The 19,651-nt window shown below is 55.4% G+C and overlaps 5 protein-coding genes across 5 annotated transcripts; 3 read left to right on the top strand and 2 right to left on the bottom strand.

Moving 5' to 3' along the window:
• Positions 1–1,221: 1,221 nt before the first annotated feature.
• CH63R_00168 (Pfs domain-containing protein) lies at positions 1,222–5,837 on the bottom strand (the record flags this gene model as incomplete). The annotated part of the gene is made up of 2 exons (XM_018295143.1): positions 1,222–4,628; positions 4,679–5,837. The coding sequence occupies 2 exons, from the start codon at positions 5,835–5,837 to the stop codon at positions 1,222–1,224; spliced, it is 4,566 nt and encodes a 1,521-aa protein (XP_018163505.1).
• A 3,303-nt stretch (positions 5,838–9,140) lies between these two features.
• On the top strand, positions 9,141–10,347 carry CH63R_00167 (zinc-binding dehydrogenase; the record flags this gene model as incomplete). Its single annotated transcript, XM_018295142.1, has 2 exons — positions 9,141–9,354; positions 9,434–10,347. 2 exons carry the CDS (start codon positions 9,141–9,143, stop codon positions 10,345–10,347), a joined length of 1,128 nt encoding a protein of 375 aa, XP_018163504.1.
• A 779-nt stretch (positions 10,348–11,126) lies between these two features.
• Positions 11,127–13,295, top strand: CH63R_00166 (C6 zinc finger protein; the record flags this gene model as incomplete). The annotated part of the gene is made up of 1 exon (XM_018295141.1): positions 11,127–13,295. The coding sequence occupies one exon, from the start codon at positions 11,127–11,129 to the stop codon at positions 13,293–13,295; it is 2,169 nt and encodes a 722-aa protein (XP_018163503.1).
• A 717-nt stretch (positions 13,296–14,012) lies between these two features.
• CH63R_00165 (uncharacterized protein) lies at positions 14,013–15,283 on the top strand (the record flags this gene model as incomplete). The annotated part of the gene is made up of 3 exons (XM_018295140.1): positions 14,013–14,076; positions 14,161–14,313; positions 14,394–15,283. 3 exons carry the CDS (start codon positions 14,013–14,015, stop codon positions 15,281–15,283), a joined length of 1,107 nt encoding a protein of 368 aa, XP_018163502.1.
• Positions 15,284–16,769: 1,486 nt separating this feature from the next.
• Positions 16,770–18,191, bottom strand: CH63R_00164 (Alkaline serine protease; the record flags this gene model as incomplete). The annotated part of the gene is made up of 1 exon (XM_018295139.1): positions 16,770–18,191. The coding sequence occupies one exon, from the start codon at positions 18,189–18,191 to the stop codon at positions 16,770–16,772; it is 1,422 nt and encodes a 473-aa protein (XP_018163501.1).
• Between the last annotated feature and the right edge of the window lie 1,460 nt (positions 18,192–19,651).

Here is a 19,651-nt window from a genome sequence, read left to right as displayed (position 1 = left end):
TGACAGCTGCTGGATGTTGAGCATCGCCTACCTGGATTAGTTGTTATAGCTGGCTCTGCTTGGTCAAAGTTCATCAAAATCCAAATGCGCCAGTGACAGCTCGCCACTACTACCAGTCTGAAGGTGTCGCTACTACCAGGTCCTTGAGGCGCATGCTACGCAATCCCAACCGCAACCGCACTAGATGAGAACTCTTGCCTCGTTTAACGGATCCAAAAAAAAAGACCTGAGAGAGGTAAACACACCAACACAAAGATAGAACCGAGAAGCTATCGGTGTTCATGCACTTCCAATGGACGTCAGGAAGCGCTTCGTATCCTCGCCACACCCGAGCCCCTTCAAATAGTCGTAAGGGGGCCCAGGCGCTGTTGTAAATCATCAGTCATAGTTTCGCTGTACATGCAGCCTCAGGTGAAGCTCTTGCAGATATTCTTATACGTCTCTGTTCTCGGCCTTCTCGTGAGAACCGTGGGCAGTTTACGCCGTTGATCAAACACATATCGTCGTATCTCTGCATCAAACGCGCGCCAAGCCCAGGCCGACCGTCGGTCGTGGGGTACATGACGCGACCTCTCATCACGACTGCGTTGCCGACAAGGAACAGCTTCGAAGTCCAATCGCAAGTGAAGGGCGTGTAGAAAAGCACACTAGCTGGAGTAGGTAAAGACGTCACAAGCGCCAGGATAGAAACATTTTGACGACAATGAGATCCGAGTAAGCGAAAAAAAATTCTTCGACAAATCGAACATTATTCTCGGACATTCATAAGGGTTCAGGCAGTTCTCCCTGTCGAAGCGCGGAAGAAGTGTGTCGTGATGGCCTCACGTAAGTGGAGCTACCGTTCAGGCGCCAAAACAATGGATTGTGCCGGCCCCATGCCAGGCCGGCCCGCTTCACGCCAAGTGACAGCAGCTCCGCGCGAACATCTAGACCTTGGGACCTTATTAGTCTACTCTATAATCTACATCTTTCATAGAATGAAGCCCTTGTTGATTCACGATATCGATACCTAAAAAAAGTCATTCACAACAAAGTAGCCGGCCTCAATACTCCTCTAGATTAAGACCTTAACTTCTGGCCTAGAAAACCACCCAGTCTCACAGAAAGTGTGTTGTGTTTGAAAGATGGGATCTGAGCTTCCATAATAAGCCGATCTCAAACGCCAGGTTCTGACGAAGAAGAAAAACTACCAACCAGACAGGGCGATATCTCATCATCTAATTACATAGCAGCACGCACTCTTTGGACTATATCATTGAGTGATATGCCTTTTTTTTCTATAGCCGCCTTTAGAGGTCCCAACAAATCGTCTTTGCCCAACCGAACAGCCATATCCAACAGACCTTCACCGTTTGGGCCAGCTTTCCTTGCATCGGCCCCGCTCTCTAGGAGGGATTTGACAGATTTCAAACACCAAGATCTTTCAAGGTTAATAGCTGTAGAAAGCGGCGTCCAACCTTGGTTGTCTGCTGCATTGAGGTCGGCACCGTGTTTAGAAAGAAAGGGTACCCAGTCCATGTTGCCCGCTTTCACTGCGTCTAGTAGCGGTGTTCGACCAGCGTAGTCCTGAGCATTGACGTCGAAGCCCTGTTCAAACACCAATGGAAGGAAAACGCAAAATTTGCCAACAGGGGAATAGTTTCTTGAACATATTCCATGAAGGAATGTCTGGCCTTTGTTGTTTTTCTGCGAGACATCCACGCCTGCTTTGAACAGCAAATTTGCGTTGTGGCCGTTCCAGTTTTGCAGTCCAAAAAGGGCAGTTTGGCTGCTGTAATCGGTGATTGTGATATCTGGTTTCTTGTCCAGGAACTTCTTGAAAGCGTCACTATTTCTGTGGATGGCTTCGAACAGAGGTGTCCGCCCACGGTTGTCTGTCTGGTTGATGTGGGCGCCATGGGAAAGCAAAATGTCCAAGCAGGCCATCTCGGATTCCAGCGCAGCGTGAAAAAGCGGAGTCTTGCCGGAATGATCGACCGCTTGAACGTCGGCGCCTGCTTCGATCAAGAAACTGGCTGTTTCTAGGTGATGTTCACAGGCTTCATGAAGGGGCGTAGCGCCTTCCTTGTCGACAGCGTGGAGGTTTGCGCGTGCTTTGAGTAGCGCCTCTGCAACTGCCAGCTTCCCACTGCGGCCGGCCAAATGAAGGGGGGTCTTGCCGTCTTGGGCGGCAGATTCAATATCAGCGCCGTTCTCAATTAGCAGTTGTACAGTCGCTGCGTTTCCGTACCACGCAGCATGGTGGATGGGTGTCCAACCCGACCGATCCTTTCGATGCACGTCCGCTCCTGCATCAAGAAGTAATTGTGCCACGGCCTCTTTGCCCCACTCGCAAGCTACTTCCATAGGCGTAGAACCATGACGGTCGATTGCGTGTACGTCGGCGCCCGAATCCAGCAGAAGTCTCGCAATCCCTTCGTTCCCGGTTTTGGCAGCAGCGATCAGGGCCCAGGAAATGTCTTCATCGCACGGCTTGCTTGTCGCAGGCATCGGAGCCTGGCTCTCGTTCTCAGACGAGGGCAATTTTTTTTCATCAAGCTCTGGAAGCCTTTTCTCTTCGGCTTGATCTTCACTCGACGGTGTTAAAGCTGATAGACTGCCAGCACGCGTAGTAGGATTGATTCGGAATTTGGTACGCTTGTCCAGAATCAGCCTCAGAAATGCCTCGTTGTCCTTCGCCGCAGCTTGAACAAGCGGGCTGGTCTCAGCATTTTTCGAATGAAATTCAGGACTCGCGCCCAGTTCAAGAAGTCTCTGGCCTATGCCGATTTGTTTGTTTTGTGCAGCATAATAAAGCGCCGTCCGGCCGTTTTCGTCTTTGCAGTCGAGACTCGGACTGATTGCGTAGCCGCTACTTGAACCCACTTCGTTTTGCCGTGGCTTGTCAGCAATAACGTCCAAAAGTGCGTTCGCAGTAGCCTCGTGTCCCTCGCTCATGGCTGCGAGGAGCGGATATTTGTAGCGCCCCCCAACGATATCTGCATCAGGATTGCATCGAAGACTTGTCACCACCAGCCCTGTCAGTCCCTTGGCGGCGGCGATGTACAAAAGACCTGTAGACGCAGGCTTGTGTCTGCGAACCTTGGCTCTCACAAACAAGTTGTTCATTTGTATCCAGTCATCCACTACGAAATCCTCGAAGAATTCGCTTTGTGAAATCCCATGTGCCGCCGCGGCATCGGCATGATAGAGGACCTGATTCGTTGCGTACTCGAGAAATGGGAACCGCTCGGTTACCTTGCCCCTAGAAAGATCAGCATCTCCCCTGGAGATCCCCAGCAGGAATTTGTCTTCCGGTAAGTAAGCCAGGATGTTGATTTGAGTCAAGTACGTATGACAACAACCTTTCAGCCTGTCGTGGCTGCGGCCTTCAAAGTTGTCGCCCATGTCTGGCCAAAGATCCCGCAATCCGTTGTCCTTGAGAAGGAAGTCCCGTACTGACTCATGAATGAACTGAACTGTCCTGTCATCTGACCTCGTTGTTTCAGCGAGCCCCTTTGATGAACTGACAATCAAGCGGTCCATGAACTCATGAGTTATATCTTCGAGGTCCCATTCCCCTAGGGTATCAGGCTCCAAACCAGACACTACAGCAAAATAATACTCCTCCCGCTTGAGTGGTCTTTGACTGTAGAGCAGCAACTGAATGCAGAGGAGCAAATCCCCCATATCCTCCTGATCCCTTGTGAGGATGTCCTGGAACAGCTTGCTCAACTCGGAGGGTATCTCCTTTAGTCGCTTTTTCACTGCAAACAGGCGGCCCTTCCCGTACTCCTTATTAAGGATGTCGACGACCAGAACAACCCACATGAAGACGCCTGAAGCTTTCTGCAGGATTTCAGTAATCACCTCATCGCTCTTTGGCCCTGAGCCGGCCCTGAGTTCGCTGCGCACGTAATCGGCCAAGTCTTTCTCGTGTCCGACCTGACTTTCCAGAATAAGCTTTTGACCATAGAGGATGTCGATGTACGGATAATGGCGGCTGGAAAAGCACACGTAGAAGCGAATATTGTTTTGGACTGCGTACTGTCCTAGGTCCTCGAAGCACTTGACCATGTCCGAGACCTCATTGTCATCACACTCGTCAAGGGCATCAATGAAGCAGGTCAACTGTCGTTGTCCTAGTCTTCGGACTGCGTTCCTGAAAAGGGTTTTTAGTTGGCCGAGGTCCCAGGCGCTGAAACCGGGCTGCGTCCAGGATGTGAGGCCTGGGTCCTCAAGCAATGTCTGCAGTTCGGGCATGGTTCCCAGAAGCTGATGCAGTAGGGATCGGTACATCCCTAATGTCGATTTTTCGAGACCTTCGCCTCTAGCGTTGAAGAAGAAAGAGATCAAAGATGCACCTTTGCCCTTTCTCTTCTTTGCCCGGCTGAAGGCAAACTTCATCAGAGTCGATTTTCCGGCGCCAGGTTTTCCCTTGATCCAAAGAAAGCCGTGGTGCTGAGAGTACTTCTGGCGGTCTATCCAAGCCGTGTAGTCGGGATGCTGCGTCAGCCACTCGCAAGTCTTTGCGTGGGCGTTTTTAATGTTCGCTTGTCGCTTGTCGATTTGGTCAAACTTGAGCGAGTCTAGCAGTATCTTTCTGTGTTCTGGTGGTGGTGGTGGTGGTGGTGGCTGCGGCGATGGAACTAGATAATGGTAAGCACAAGTTGACGAGGGGCTGACTTGGTTTACTCACCAGTATGAGTGCCAGGCGCCACCACAGTCTGCGTCGTGAGGCTATGATCCTCGTGGGGTGTGATGGCATAGAGAAGCTCCTTTGCATACGCTGCTGCTGTTGCGGCCGCGTATCTCTGCCACCGTTTCGCTTTGTGGCTGTCGGAGTAGTCGCAGATCCCGCGCACGACTAGACAGGGGAAGTTGTCCATTAAGCCCGCCGCCTCCATCTCGAAACAAATCAGACCCAGCTCGTTGGCAAGACGGTCTCGTGTCTGCGCATGCTTCATGACTTGGTTTCCAGATGCGATGATCCCGTAATGGATCTTCGGCACATGTGTCGCTGACCGTGGCTTGCGTTCCACTAACTTGGATATGTCACAGTCGTCGCAGGTGTCTCCGGCAACATGTTCGTAAAAGGCCTGAAACAACCGATCTTCATCCGTACTTCTGTACAAGTATTCGGACATGTAGGGGTTACGCATCTCCATGTCAGCCAAGATAGCTGGAATCTGGTTCGGCCGTGTTTCGTGAATGGCGCGCAGCTCGGAGACCGCCGTCAAGACCGACTGAGGGGGTTTGTTCAGTGTGCCAGTATGCTCGAACCGGCCGTCATGGACGGCTTTTCCAAAGTCATACTGTATGACACCTGAGGAGCCCCCAGTCGGGTTGCTGACCACGACGTCGCCAAGGCGTACGTCGACCTTGCCAGGAACGCCGCCACCGATGCCGACCATCAGCCCAATGTGTATCGACGGAAAGCTCCAGCGTATGTTGTTTGCCACCACCGCTGCGCTGTTCGTGCCATACTGCCCTGAGGGCAAGCACGCGATGACAACGTTGTGGGGGCCTACGCGGCCGAACGTGTATACGTTACTATCGTTAGGGTTCATAGCAAGAGGCTGGTGGGTGTCGTCCAGCATGGCCTTTGCCGCGGCCATCTCGAGGGGGAGGGCGCACACCCAGCCCACGGTGTAGGCCTCGTGTGAGAGCTTGACCACGGCGCAGTCGGGTTGACCAGAAGCCGCGCCGGCCAGCCTCGGTCGTTTTGGTAGACCCTTCGTGCATTCATTGTCGTTGCTGACAATATCCGAGGTCCGCTTGTTCTGAGAATGGCTCCGTACAGCCCCGAACTGCGGATTAAACCCGTCTTCGTTGTAGTGATGGTGATAGCCAGACATGGTGATCAGGCTGCGAGCGGGGTTTCATAGAAGCCGGCTCATTGTCGTCTCGTCGATCCACTGTGAATAGTTGAAGTTCTCTCGATTGACGTGTTTACGGTAACTTCCTTCGAGAGCGTGAGTTCTGTGCAGCTGCAGCGTCAGGAGTCCGATGAGTGAGGCTGTCGAATCGAAGTTGAGCTGGACACAATGCTGAACAGAAAAATGAGTGGAGCGGAGCAGACGTTGCCTGCCGCGCTGACCCAATGGAGCACGGAAATCAGGCTGCATAACAAGCACTGCCTCGAATGGACTCGATTTGACGCGGAGGCATCACGTTTCCATATCCGAGTCCCTGTCAGCTAATCTCGCCTGCTGACCTATCACATAAAGTCGGCTGCATGCCCAACACATGGCCAATCAGGGTCATCTGCGACAATAGACATGATGACCGTGTATGCAGGTTTACATCTTCAGCCGCGGTCGATATTTCTCGAGTCGGGTTTCCAACCGTGGAATTGTTGCACACAAGACTGCGGACGCTGAAGGAAAAGGGGGATGCTGTGAAAGCCCTCCAGCGAAACTCCCTGAGCGAAGTCGCCCCTCTCACGGCAGTGAGTATGCAGGCCTTTCGGCAGGCCCTTCAGGCCCTCTTTCTGGCTGGTTGGCTGGCTAGTGGACTGCCCTCTTGCTGCTGCATCCTTGTTGCTGCCTTCTTGGTTCTGGTCTCCCGTCTTCTTGCTGGCTAGCTGGCAAATATCAACCCAAAGTGTATCAAGGAAGGCTCAAGCGCAGGTTGTTTGCACGCTTGAATCCCTTCCCCGCTATGACACTCAAAGTCACCTTGGGTGAGCCTATATGTGTCACAATGGAGCAGACCAAAGACTTGATAACAACCAAGTAAGGATCACTAGAGTTGGCTAGAACACATCCTGGATCACATTTTCTGCTCTGTGAAGCTGTGATTCAGGCCGACATAAGCTCCGCCGACTTCCCGAGTCTATCCCTTCTCAAAAGATTGCTTGTCTTAAGGGTGTCATGACAACAAAATCCTTTGCGCGGCCACCGAGCTCAGGCTGCATTGCCGAGTCCACCTGCGCGACTCACCCTGGAAGGGATGTTTTGTCGGCATATCGCTCCCAACCTCGTCCCCTCATCTCAGAGGTCCGATTGGGGGCGTTGAGCCAGATAGGATGCAACTTTTTTTGTTATAAATCTCTCTATACGAGGGAATGGTTCCTTGGCAGGCGTCCAGCAGGTGGTCTTTTGCTACTTCTCAAAATGTCTGAGCATATCCTTGTCTTTCATTTGATCATTCAGAATCACCCAGCCTGTTCTTGACAATGCCGGCCGCCTGAGCTGCTCTGCATCACAGCGTAATGCGATCTACCAAGTTGATCCATCAAGTTAACAAAGTGGTACACACAATCATGTTAATTAGTATGTTGAGACTGTACAATCTGAAAAGATGGTTAATTTGCCACATGGTACATATAATGTCGCTCTCAGAAACAACATGGCTCTCGAATAAGTCTTGCTGTCTCCTGTGATCCCAAATGTCTCTGCCGGCAAGCAATTGTGACTCTCCCGTCGTTTGTCACCGACCTGATAATAGCCTCTAATTCTCAAAAGGGCCATCCTGCTTCCGCCTCAACATCAGAAGCTAGCATCGCATCGACATGGAATTACATCTGCACACGGCGCAGCAAAGCATCTGGCTTGACGTGGGGAGTGGCCCAAGCCGCCGACCTCACTCCTGATGACCTGGTGGCCGAGTGAGTTTAAACCGGCGAGGGAGCACCCGTTTTTAAAAGGGAAACAAAACTCGGGAGGTGTCTGGTTGAAGAAAAATGATTCCACGGAGGACGCGGGAAAGGCGGGTGACGGCCGTCCAAGTTCTCTTCGGCCTTGATGCCGCTGGTCCACAACCTCACTGGACACTCGCGTCTTTACCGTCCCCTTCGAGAGAATCCTGTGTGCATCCGAGGTTGAGAACACGGGTGAAAGAGACCTTCAGGACTGCAGGTCGCCGACACGCACGTCGTCACCGGCACAGGGGTGCGCAACGACGCCCTAGATGCGCGAGGAATGCCCCTACCTGTGTGTGAGGGCGGCCATGCGCTCTCTTGCAGACAAACTTTTTTAGTTTACGCAGCTTTTCTTCTGTATACTGGAGCTCGTTCCGACTGATATTTCCACTTGCCGCACAGCAAAGACGCAAATGTCAATGCTTCAGGACCTGCTTTTCAGCTCCCGCCGGCCAGGTTCGGAGGACATCAATGGCGTATTTGACTATCACCCCAGCTCTGCGACAGGCAGTCAGAGTTGGAATTTCCACTGTCTACAATGGGATTCCTCGACTCGAACGGGGTGGTCCGAACCGGCGTTCGGGATCTAGACTACAAGAATGGGTTCGGGGCGTACCTTTTCCATAAGATGGAGTTCCATCATCGACAGACGCGGCTGTGGGAGCTAGGCATAGCTACGGCTGTCTGAGAACCTGGATACAACGACGAAAGGGGTTACAAAGTGACTCTAGTAGATGAGAGTACTGTGGTCATCCCTTCTTCCAGTTCAAGTTGAGCGAATGATGTCGAAGATGCATTCATTCCTTGTCTTCAACTGGCCACTCGCCAAAGACATGTTTGTTTCGCAATGCATTACATATCTGATGTCATTGTTTCTCGACCGCAAACTATTTGAAGTAAGGGCGTTAGCCGTCACTCAATGACTCTAACCCACCGGGGAAATTTACCAATGACACCTTTGACGGTGTGGCGTTGCCCGATGGTCGTAAGCATAGAGTTTCATCGATCTTAGCACCATGACTGTGACTATAACGCGATAGTCTCACCCAGACCAAGACGAGAGACTTCTCACCAACCCTGTCAGGGATGTTGCCCGGCCACAACTTGTCCCCAGCGTTAGCCTGCGTCTTCGGACCCTTTCGGAGACTACCCCACATGGGCCAAGGATTTATCAACTTTTGTATCACTTTCCACCCCGGTAAACTCCCGATATTCAAACGCCCTCTTCGGAAGGCTTGCTGCCATGGTTGGTCTTGTACCGTCTTATCAAAAGCATTAGTGGCGGGGTTTACCTAAATAAGCAGTTGGGGCGGCAGATGTGGATGTGTTGCGCTTATCACCACGATCCGACCCCGCACTCTCCCTTTGACTTCTTCAACAACAACACAGCCAGCAAACCCATCATATAGCAGAGAGTGTGCTCCGTCTCTAGCGGAACTATACTGCCTTTTTGTCGAGATTCTTTCGAAAACTTCACTCTAATAGCTCTGTTCGGTCACAACCTCGGCCTTACCCAATGTCGTTCACGTCGGAGGCCATCGTCGCCAGGGGCCCCTTCTCCGAGGGGAAATGGGCCATCGAGCCCGTGACACTTCGAGAGCTCCGGTCCGATGAGGTCCTCGTCGAGATCGTCGCCTCGGGCATCTGCCACACGGACCTGCACTGCGGCAACACGCCCGAGGACAAGGGCGTCCCCGGCGTGTACTACCCGCGAGTTCTCGGGCATGAAGGTACGTACGGTTGGCTCTTGGACGGTACTACGTACTGAGAAAAATACGTAAAGTGTCTAACCTCATATAAACAACACAGGCTCCGGCTACGTGGTCCAGGTCGGCAGCGGTGTGACAAAGGTCAAGGCCGGCGACGCCGTGTTCCTGTCCTTCTCGTACTGCGGGTCGTGCCACGTGTGCAAGACGGGCCCGCCGTCGCACTGCACCAACTTCTTCGAGATCAACTTCATGGGCGAGCCCGTGTTCGAGGGCGGCATCGGCGGGCGCTTCTTCGGGCAGTCCAGCCTGGCGCGGCACACGGTGGTGAGCGACAAGTCGGTGGTCAACGCCGCGGGGCTCGGGCTCACGCGGGACGACCTGCGGCTGCTGGCGCCGCTCGGGTGCGGCCTGCAGACGGGCAGCGGGACGGTGGTCAACGTGGCCAAGGCCGGGCCGGACGACTGCGTGGCCATCGCGGGCATGGGCGGCGTGGGACTGGCGGCGGTGATCGCGGCGCGGAACAGCGGGTGCCGGACCATCATCGGCATCGACCGGGTCGCGTCGCGGCTCGAGCTGGCGAGGGCGCTGGGCGCGACGCACGTCATCGACACGACGGGGCTCGAGATGGCGCAGGTGACGGAGAGGATCCGGGAGGCGGCCGACGGGCTCGGGGCGACGGTGTGCATCGACACGAGCGCGCACCCGCCGCTGCTGGAGGCGCAGGTGCTGGGCACGCGGTACATGGGCAAGATCATCCAGGTCGGGACGGGCATGCCCGAGGCTCACCTGTCGCTTCACATGCAGAGCTTCATGGTCAGCGGGAAGCAGTACTTCGGGGCGGTGCAGGGCCACGTCAACACGGCCGAGTACGTGCCCCAGATGGTGCAGTGGTGGAGGGAGGGCAAGTTTCCGGTCGAGAAGCTCGTCAAGGTGTTTGACTCGGCCGACTTTGCGTCGGCCGTGGAGGCCATGAAGCGCGGGGACGTGGTGAAGCCGATTATTGCATGGTCATGAGTCGATGATGATGACTTGGAGTGTGTTGTATTGGGCATGTCAGAAGCAAGAAGCAAGTTAACACAAGGCTCTGGAAGTCACATTTCAAAAGTGCTGGTTACCAAGTTGCGCAGCCATCACCATTAACACTTGGATGGACTCTGTGAAACTACACATACAATCTTGATATTCCATGCAGACACTGCACGGATACCGGAAAAGTTTTAAGCTCTCGACAACTCTTAATAACAATGTTAAATGGTATCAATGCTATTTCGGCCTCCCACACCACCAAAACACACGAATCTTCAACAGGCCCAAGCCGGAGTGGGGGGTGGTTCTCTCGGCTCATTTTACCGAGTTATCAGTTCTGCATCGTTAGTCTCCCAAAGACAAACCCCCGAACCCCGGTGGCAACTCCATGATTGGTTCACGAGTTACGAGCAGCCCCGACGGACCATTCAGGAGAGCCCCTGATAAGAGAACGCGCGAATAACGTTGCCTCCATAGTCATGCATGAACCCCGCAGTCCGGGGGGCGCGGACGGTTCTTCTGGACTCTTGTGGATATGCCGTTTGAGTGAGTCCTGACCATTGCATTTATCCCCCCCCTAGACCGTTTCCCCCCTGAGAGGCTGAGAGAGGTGAGAGAGCCGCCGCACTCTTCCTCTTGCTCCTGGGTTCTCCATTACCCAACTCTTACGGGCAAAGCAAATCGCACCACTTTCTCGCATGATCAGCCAATCCAACAAGAGCCGGTCAGACAAGCAACGAGTAAGGAGAACCACTAAACTAAACGTAATGGATCACCACCACGGCGGCGGTCCCTGGATCCTGCCTAAGCCGATGGAGGTGGTGGCGTCCCCCGAAGGAGAAGAAGCAGCAGCAGCAGCAGCAGCAGCCGCCGTCACCTCCGTCACCTCCGCCACCTCCGCCGCCCGCCGAGAACGCGAACGGTCCTCGCCGACGACGGAGGAGGCCAGCAAGCGGCGGAGGGCGGGTGGACCGAAGGCGCGCACCGGCTGTGCCACCTGCAAGACGCGCCACGTCAAGTGCGACGAGCGCAAGCCCACGTGCTTCCGCTGCGAAAAGGTCGGCGTCGCGTGCGAGGGCTACGTCGAGCGCGTCGACAGGCGGCGGCGGAGGCAGACCCAGAACGTCGTGCGCCGGACGACGCCGCTGCTCATCGCCCCCCGGTCCAGGTCGACGCCGTCCGAGGAGGAGGAGGGCAAGCAGGCCGACGACTGTAGCTCGGAACAGCACGTCGTCGCCGTCGTGGCCCCGTCGCCTCAGACTACTCAGACTCAGACTCAGACTCGAACACAGACTAAGACTCCATATCAGACCCAGACCCAGTCCCAAACCCAGACCCAGGTCCAGGTTCATGCCCAGGTTCATGCCCAGATCCCGAGGTCCGTCTCCATCCTGCCCGAGATCTACCGCAAGGACGGCATCTACTTCGACTACTTCCGCCACCAGGTCTCCACCAACCTGGCCGGCTACTACACGAGCCCGAACTGGTCCTACCTGGTCGTCGGCGAGGGCCTGCAGGACGACTGTATCCACCACTCCATCCTTGCCGTCGGCGCCCTCATCCGCGCCTCGCCCCAGGAGGACGCGAATAATCCAGACGGCCTGCCAACCCGGAAGAAGAAGCTGCTGACTGACGGCTACGGCGTGACGGCGCATCGCGAGGTGGCCCTGCGGCATCACGTCAAGGCGGTCAAGTCTCTAAGGGAACGGATGGAGCTGATCACGGCGTCGTCGCCAACGACGGTCGTCGTCACGACCCTGCTGCTCGTCGTCTACGAGCTGCTCCAGGGGGAGCCCAAGACGGCCGAGCTCCTCCTCAACTCGTGCCTGGGCGTGCTCAAGGACTGCATCACCATGTTCGAGGGCGGCGGCTCGGGCGCCGCGGAAGCAAGCGCTGTCGGGGCAAGACGACACCCTCGGGACTCCGAGTTCGACGACATGGAGCACGTGCTGCCCTGCATCGCGGCCATGAGCCATCTCTCCCAGTCTCTCCAGCCGCTCAGGCGGCACACTCACCCCTTCCGGATCGACCCGGGCCCCGACCTGCACGACCCGGAGCACGACTCCATCTCGAGGTTCTTCATCTCGTGGGGCCGCTTCTTCACCTTTGGCGTCGGCTTCGTCGGCAACTCGGCCGATTTCGCGTCGGCCGAGGGCGGCGGCGACGGCGACGGCATCACCACCCTCGACGCCCTCCGCCACCGCCTCACCGCCCACCAGCAGACGTTGCTCGCGCGCCTGCGGCGGTGGAGGGCCGTCATCCAGTACTACGCCCAGAGCCCGCGGGTCGACGCCGGCACCAAGAAGGGCCTGCGCATCGTGCAGATCCACTGGCTGCTGCTGCACATCACGCTCACCTGCTGCCTCGACCCGACCGAGGTCGCCTACGACGCCTTCGGCGCCGAGTTCCGCGACCTCACCGTCCAGTGCGTCGACCTGTACCGCGACTGCGTGTCCCAGCCGCGCCCGACCTCCGTGCTGCTGGGCCAGGGCCTCATCCTGCCCCTCTGCACCGTCGTGCGCGCCTGCAGGGACCACGACGTCCGCATGACGGCGCTCCAGGCCCTCCGCGAGATCCCGTCGTCCATGGTGTCCTGGGACGTGGTGTCGGCCATGGACGGCATCCTGGGCGCCCTGCTGCTCGAGGAGACGGGCCGGCGCGCGGACGGGTTCGTGCCGCCCGAGTCGAGGTGGTTCTGGCTGGAGGACGTGCCCGTGGCACAAGAGACGGGAACGTGGACTGGGACGGGGACGGGGACGGGACCGGCACACAGCAGCAGCAAGCTGAAGGTGTACCAGAGGCTGTCGCCGGGCCACGACGGCAAGGCCGTCCTCACGAAGCTGCGTACCACGTCCGACATGCGGTCCAGGATCTGTAAGACGGCGGGGTGTAATAAGGAGCACGTTCTGGATCCGGTCGTCGTAGAAGACTTGTGAAATCACATGCTGAACGTCCCCGTCTCCCCCTCTCCAGGCCAGTATAATGTCGCGTGATGGGGACCCCGATTTGTGGCATGAGGAAAAAAAGAAAATGCAACAAGCAAAAGTCCATCCCGAAAGAGAAGTGAAATTACCAAGAAAGAAAGAAAGGAAGAAAAAAAAGAGAAAGAGAAAAAAAAGACTTGAGTTGTCGTAAATAGGTGTCCAATCACGCGATTCTGAACCGCTGAGCAACAACAGTGAAACCAGAACTTTCGGGGCATCTCGTTCTTTTTAGGTAGGTTGATGTCGTAAATACCGACCAATCGGTGCGTTAATCACTGCCGGTTGACGCTTACGGGCGCTTATACTGGAATTGGTAAACCGATCAGATCTAGTCGGGGTCTCTCCCTACACCTATATTCCACACTATCCGCGCTCCACGTTCCACGCTCCACACGCCCGCCCACACAACAAATCCCCCTAGCCAACCCTCCCCCTGAGACTCGTAACTACGGCCCAATGGCGCTTATTGGTTCCAGAGAGGAAGGAGATCGTAAACGGCGTTTCATCTTCTTTGAGCCGCTGATATAAGACTCGATATACGCGCGAGTTTGGTGGCCTGCAACTCGTCCATTGTCTCTCTACCTTCAGCCTCTACAACGCACCCCTTGAAGAAACCCGGGCTATCTGATCTGATCTAATCTAAGAAAAGAACATCTCTAGCAATCAACAATGAGTGGGCCTGCTGTCACCATCGCTCAGCCGGTTGTCGTGTCACTTGCTGACCTGAAAGCCGGTAAGTATATCCGTTCAACATGCCATTCACAATTTCCCCTCCTTTTTTTCTCATTTTCTCGTCTTTCCTAACACCATTTTACAGGAACCGTCCCTTTCGAAAGGCTTGTCGAAGCTTTTGGCCCGGACTCGCTCGGCATTCTGGTTGTTAAAGACGTCCCTCCTGAATTTCCCCAACTCCGGCGCCAGGCCCTGTCATACGCCTCGTATCTCGGGAACCTCCCTGAAGACGAACTCCGTAAGAGAGATCCAGCATTCTACTCTTTTTTGCTCCGTCTAAAAAATACCGGACCTCAAACACTGACGCAAACACCCTAGGCAAGGTTGAGAACGCGGCCGCGAAGTACCTCACCGGCTGGTCCCTGGGCAAGGAGCAGCTGAAGGACGGCCAGGTCGACACCTTCAAGGGCTCGTTCTACGCCAACTGCGCCTTCTACACGGACCCGGCGCTCGACTGCGCCAGGCCCACGGCCGAGTTCTCCCCCGAGAACTTCCCCGAGTACCTCTCGCCCAACATCTGGCCGGCGCCGGCCGTCCTCCCGGGCTTCAAGAGCAGCCTCGAGGACCTCTGCCGCCTCCTCATCGACGCCGCCGTCCTCGTCGCGCGCGCCTGCGACCGCTACGCCGAGAGCGAGATCGAGGGCTACGCCAGCGGGTACGTCGAGCACGTCGTGAGCACGAGCAACACCACCAAGGCGAGGCTGCTGCACTACTACCCGCAGTCGCAGGAGGACGCGACCGGGAACGAGGACGACTGGTGCGGCGTCCACCTGGACCACTCGGTGCTGACGGCCCTGACGTCGGCCATGTTCGTCGACGAGCAGACGACGTCCCCTGCGGTCCCCGCGGACCGCAACACCCCCGACGCGACGCTGCCGCCGCTGGACGAGCTGCCGGGGAGCCCCGACCCGCTGGCCGGGCTGTACATCAAGTCGCGGGCCGGGGAGACGGTCCAGGTCAAGATCCCGAGGGACTGCATCGCGTTCCAGACGGGCGAGGCGCTGGAGAGGATCACAAAAGGGAGGTTCAAGGCCGTCCCGCACTTCGTGCGCGGCGTGAGGCCGTCCATGAGCAACGGCCGGGTGGCGAGGAACACGCTGGCCGTCTTCACGCAGCCCAACCTCGGCGAGGAGGTCGACGCGGACCAGCACATCACGTTTGGGGAGTTTGCGAGAGGCGTCGTGAGCAAGAACACGGTCGAGGCTTGAGATTTCGGTAGCGCACATGATATCCAACCCAATAATCACAATCGTTAATTTTGAACGATGCTCCTGGGGCTCAAGTGGTCGTCGTCCTACAGGATTTAAGTGCGTAATGTCTACCTTATCTCGTTGATTCTGTCGCTCCTAGTTGGGCGGTATAGTCTGTCGCCTGGGAGGATGTTGCAGATAAGGAGGCGGTTTACTCGCAAGACACGTAATCCAACGCGTTTGCTTGTGTAAAAGGGGCTCACCTGTCACGAGTTAGAGCACACAGTAAGGCATAGGAGAATAGGGGAGAAAGATGCTTAATTCTATGTAAAGTAAAGAGTATAAGTTGTGGTTAGTTATATACAGGTAGGCACGTGAAGTGGCACGTGAGATGACCGATTCAGGGAGCTTATTGTGTATGAGGGTATTCCTGTGACATCACCTTCGTCCGGGCCTTCAACAAACTTCATCCGAGCCTAAATCTGTACATATTCCACCCGTTCTGGCTGGGGAGCGCAGCTCGCCGAATCGAATCCCTTTTCCCACTCGTGCCGGTAGTGCTCGAACAAAACAATTGGTCGCCTCTGTCGTGATAAGTCTCTGTGGTAAGCCAAGGTAGTATTCAGCCGCACCGCATACGGCCCTTTTCTTCATTCCAGTGGTGTTATTTCCATTCCCCTTGAGCTTCCGACCTCAACTCCCTCCCTCCCTTCCCGACCTTCTCGAGTCCTTATTCATCGACATCGTGTTTGCGAAGAACCCGATTTCTAGGCAAACAACGCCTAAATGTGTTTTGCGGAAGAACGTCAAAGACTGTGCACCAATCGGTCAACACCATGACCGAGGCCGACCACGGCGCTTCCCAAGGTCCAAGGCTCTCGCTTCGAGCCACCGGCTCGGAAAAGAACTTCAGTTCTCGTGACGTTGGCATGGAAAACGGTCCTCACCACGATGTTCACCTTCTTCATCAGGTTCGCTTCCAGGCTTTTACTATACAAGGCAACTCATGTTTTAGTTTGAGAGCACTCGCAGCTTTGGCCCGTCGACTGGAAGAACATCATACTTCTCTCAGAGAATCATAGTTTGCCGACACGTTCAGAGTTATTATTAACTACTTGTCTACCCTTTTCTTTCTTACTTTTTTTTCATCATGGCTGTTATGCCGCTAGTGTCCAACCAAACCACAAGACGGACACAGGTATTATCATTTGTGAATAGGAAGTATCATAGCCAGTAGCGAGAACGAGTGACGTTGATGTCGTAGGCTTTGGGCTAAGATGGTGAGCTGACTCTCTCGGTCTCGGCCCTCTTTTATCCCACAACTGGGATTCCAGAGATGGGCAGCCCTTAATCGCAAGATCGGGTATGTGGAGGTAGTCTCGGACCCTGGATGTGGTTGCTCTCGTCGGCTCGCACGGCGCCGAGGCGGAGGCTGTCGCCCCTCCATTTGGTGCTGCTGCTGAAGGGTCTCCTCTGGGACGGAGGGGAGTCGCTGATGTGCCAATCAAGGCACAAGAGAGCAAGCAGGGAGCGCACGACTTTCGACGGTGCCCATCCTCGACCGCCTTCCTGGTGGTGCCGTTTTGGGGGAGCAGGCTTTTTCCAAACCCCACAGATTCCAAGCAATGGGAGGGTACCCGGCCTCCCTGATGCGCGGGAACGATGTCTTGCGGATGAGGTCGCGCATGTCAGCAGCGACAGTGCCCTTGCGGAGACGGGTGCTGAAGGTCGGGTGCGACATGAAATAGGCCGCGATGCCGGCGACTTGTGGTCCGGAGAAGGATGTGCCCGTGTTGGCCATCAGCTCGGAGGGTTGTTTGTAGTCGGCACACCTGACATTCTCGCCGACGGCCCAGGTGGTGACGAGGTCTCCTTGCTGACTGAAATAGGACTTTTCGAGTGTCCTGTTGACCGAGCCGACCACGATCACGGGCAAGTCCTTGGCCAAGAGGGCCGGCAAGCCGTCCACCTCGACAACCTCTCCCCGTATCCCCTTGTTGCCAGACGGGCAGACGACGGGGACATCCAGGCTCACGAGAGCCTCCACCGCATCGCGGACCCCGTCCATGATGTGCGGGAAGTGCGGTCGTGCGTAGACCGAGATTGACACCACAGCCTTCCCATTCAGTTTGCGGTCGAAGATGTCCTTGGCGGCGGCCCGGAGCCCAGAGACGACGCCCCAATCGGTCTCGTCTATCCGGACAGCAACGAGATTCGCGCGCTTCGCTGTCCCGGTCGTCCGGCCCACAATCTTGGAAGCACTGCAGGTTCCGTGCTCCGCGTCAGAGGCGGGGCGCCCTCTCTTCGTGCTCACGTCGATGGGCCGACGAGTCGCCTTGGAGGCGGTCGCAAACTCGTCGTGGTCCAGGGAGAATGGGCCGAGGTCGACCTGGTAGACAGTGATGCCTTCGCCAGCCGGGTCTTCGTAGTAGAAGTTGGGCGCGATGCTTTTCGCCTGCGGCGGCGTTGAAAGGATGCGCAGGTCGAATATCCTGTTCTTCGGAGTCGGTTCCTGTTTATAGTTTGCTCTCTTCGCCACAGTAGCCGATTCATCCGGGGCTGGTCCTAGAGAAGGTTCGACGTCTGAATCGACATCATCGGCAACGTCGGGTGTTGGGTCGTGGGGTATGGTTCTCTCGTTTGGTGCAGCGCCGGCGATAACGCGGTCAGCTTTTACCTTGTCGAGCTGGTCGGGCTTCAGCTGCGCTCGCCACATGATGGGAACTCCGTTCAAGTCCAAGATGGAGCCGATTTCGGCCGCCTCGCCCACGAGAGCTTGGAGGGCGTTGGCAAACCCATCTGCGTCTGCTTTCGTGGTGCCCCGTTTTGCAAAGATGATGTATTCGGCGCTTTCTTGCTGGAGCTGCTGGGCATGACACAATGAAAGAAATGCAAGGAAAAGAGTGACGAAGTGAGTGGGAGTCATGATGGGCACCGACGAGGTGGCCCGGGAAAATGAGTGACAGCGCGGAGGGGACGAGAAAGCTACTCACTCTTCCAGCAACACCACGAATGGCCGGGTAGTTTCCTTTTTAAAACACCGTTGACATGGATGAAATAAGGGGAGGACGATGGCAGCAACATCAGTGCCTGCATGTTCTCGAGCCATGTTCTATGGGACAGCTCTTGATTAGTGAACCAGTATTTATTTAGATGATTGACGGCAATACCAATGTGACAGAAGAGATCTCCCAACATCATCAACATGCCGACGCAAGAGGTAGGACGAGCATTGTTCGCATGAATGGGTTCCCTGCCACGTCAGGCATAACCGTCCATCATAGCCCGGCATCGCCGGGCGAGGGAGATTCAGGGTCCAGCAATTGATTATGTCGTTAAGTGTATAAAGGGGGGGGGGAGGGTCAGTCTCTGAGTCAGTCGAACTGAGCCTTCGGTCCGAGAAGATGTCCTGACTTACTAGATTGGGGGGGTGCACGTACCCTATCTTCGTCCTATATCTCCGTTCTATAGTTCAATCTCAGCGTCCGGTCGTCCCACGTCGGTTCTGACGGCTCGCTAGGTTCGCGGACCCGTTCGGAGACATGAACCTAATGCTTCTATAACCGTGGGATAGGTAGGGTACTTGTAGTGGTCTTTGCTTCTACAACAAACATGCCCTAGTAACAAAAGTTTAGTCTGCACCTAGGTGCTGAATACTTATGCGTTAGAGGGCGCACAACCACCCACAACACACACTGTTCGCCCACTGACGAGTGTGCACCTAATTCTAGAATATACCCTTAATAAGAGTTTGTTGTGTGCCTAGTCTGTGCACCACTCTAACGGACGAGTAATGCTAGCAGCACGAATTGTCCTCTAGACAAAACTCAGTAGTTCAACGCAATCCTTAACTGCCAGCAAATGATGTGCCTGTGTTTGAAGAAAGACGCCATGCTTCCAAACGTCAAACCAGTAAGTAAATAGTCTCCGGAAAGGGAGGGTCTGGGGGAAATAAAACCCGAAAGCCTAAAGCCTCAGTTCCTTAGTCGTGATTCCCCTAGCGGTGCCTTCTGGAAACCCGATCATCCGGCTTACGATTACGATCTCTCCCGATAAAACGAAACACACAATGGTGGTTGTGAGAGTGACCAGAGTTGCAGCATTGAAACGTTGCAGGAGATTGATAGACTATGTTAACTAACCCCCCCCCCCCCCTTTTTTTTTTTTTCTCTATTGGGATTGTCATTCACGACTCAGCAATACCAGCCATTTGGCCAACTCCCCGAAACCGATGACAGCGTCGAGTCCTCATCACGGCAAAGCGTCCCTTGATGCATGATCTGTTCTCCTCCCCCGCACTCCAAAGTCCGCAAGACTCCAACGGCAACCCCAACATCCCCGGGTGAACCGGGAGCCAAGCGGGCCCAACTGCCCAATGATGGGCAT

The sequence above is a fragment of the Colletotrichum higginsianum genome, chromosome 1 (assembly GCF_001672515.1).
Source record: "Colletotrichum higginsianum IMI 349063 chromosome 1, whole genome shotgun sequence".
In the NCBI taxonomy this organism is placed as follows: Eukaryota; Fungi; Ascomycota; class Sordariomycetes; order Glomerellales; family Glomerellaceae; genus Colletotrichum; species Colletotrichum higginsianum.
The sequence above is the reverse complement of the archived record's forward strand: the minus strand, read 5'-3'. Positions and strand labels throughout refer to the sequence as shown.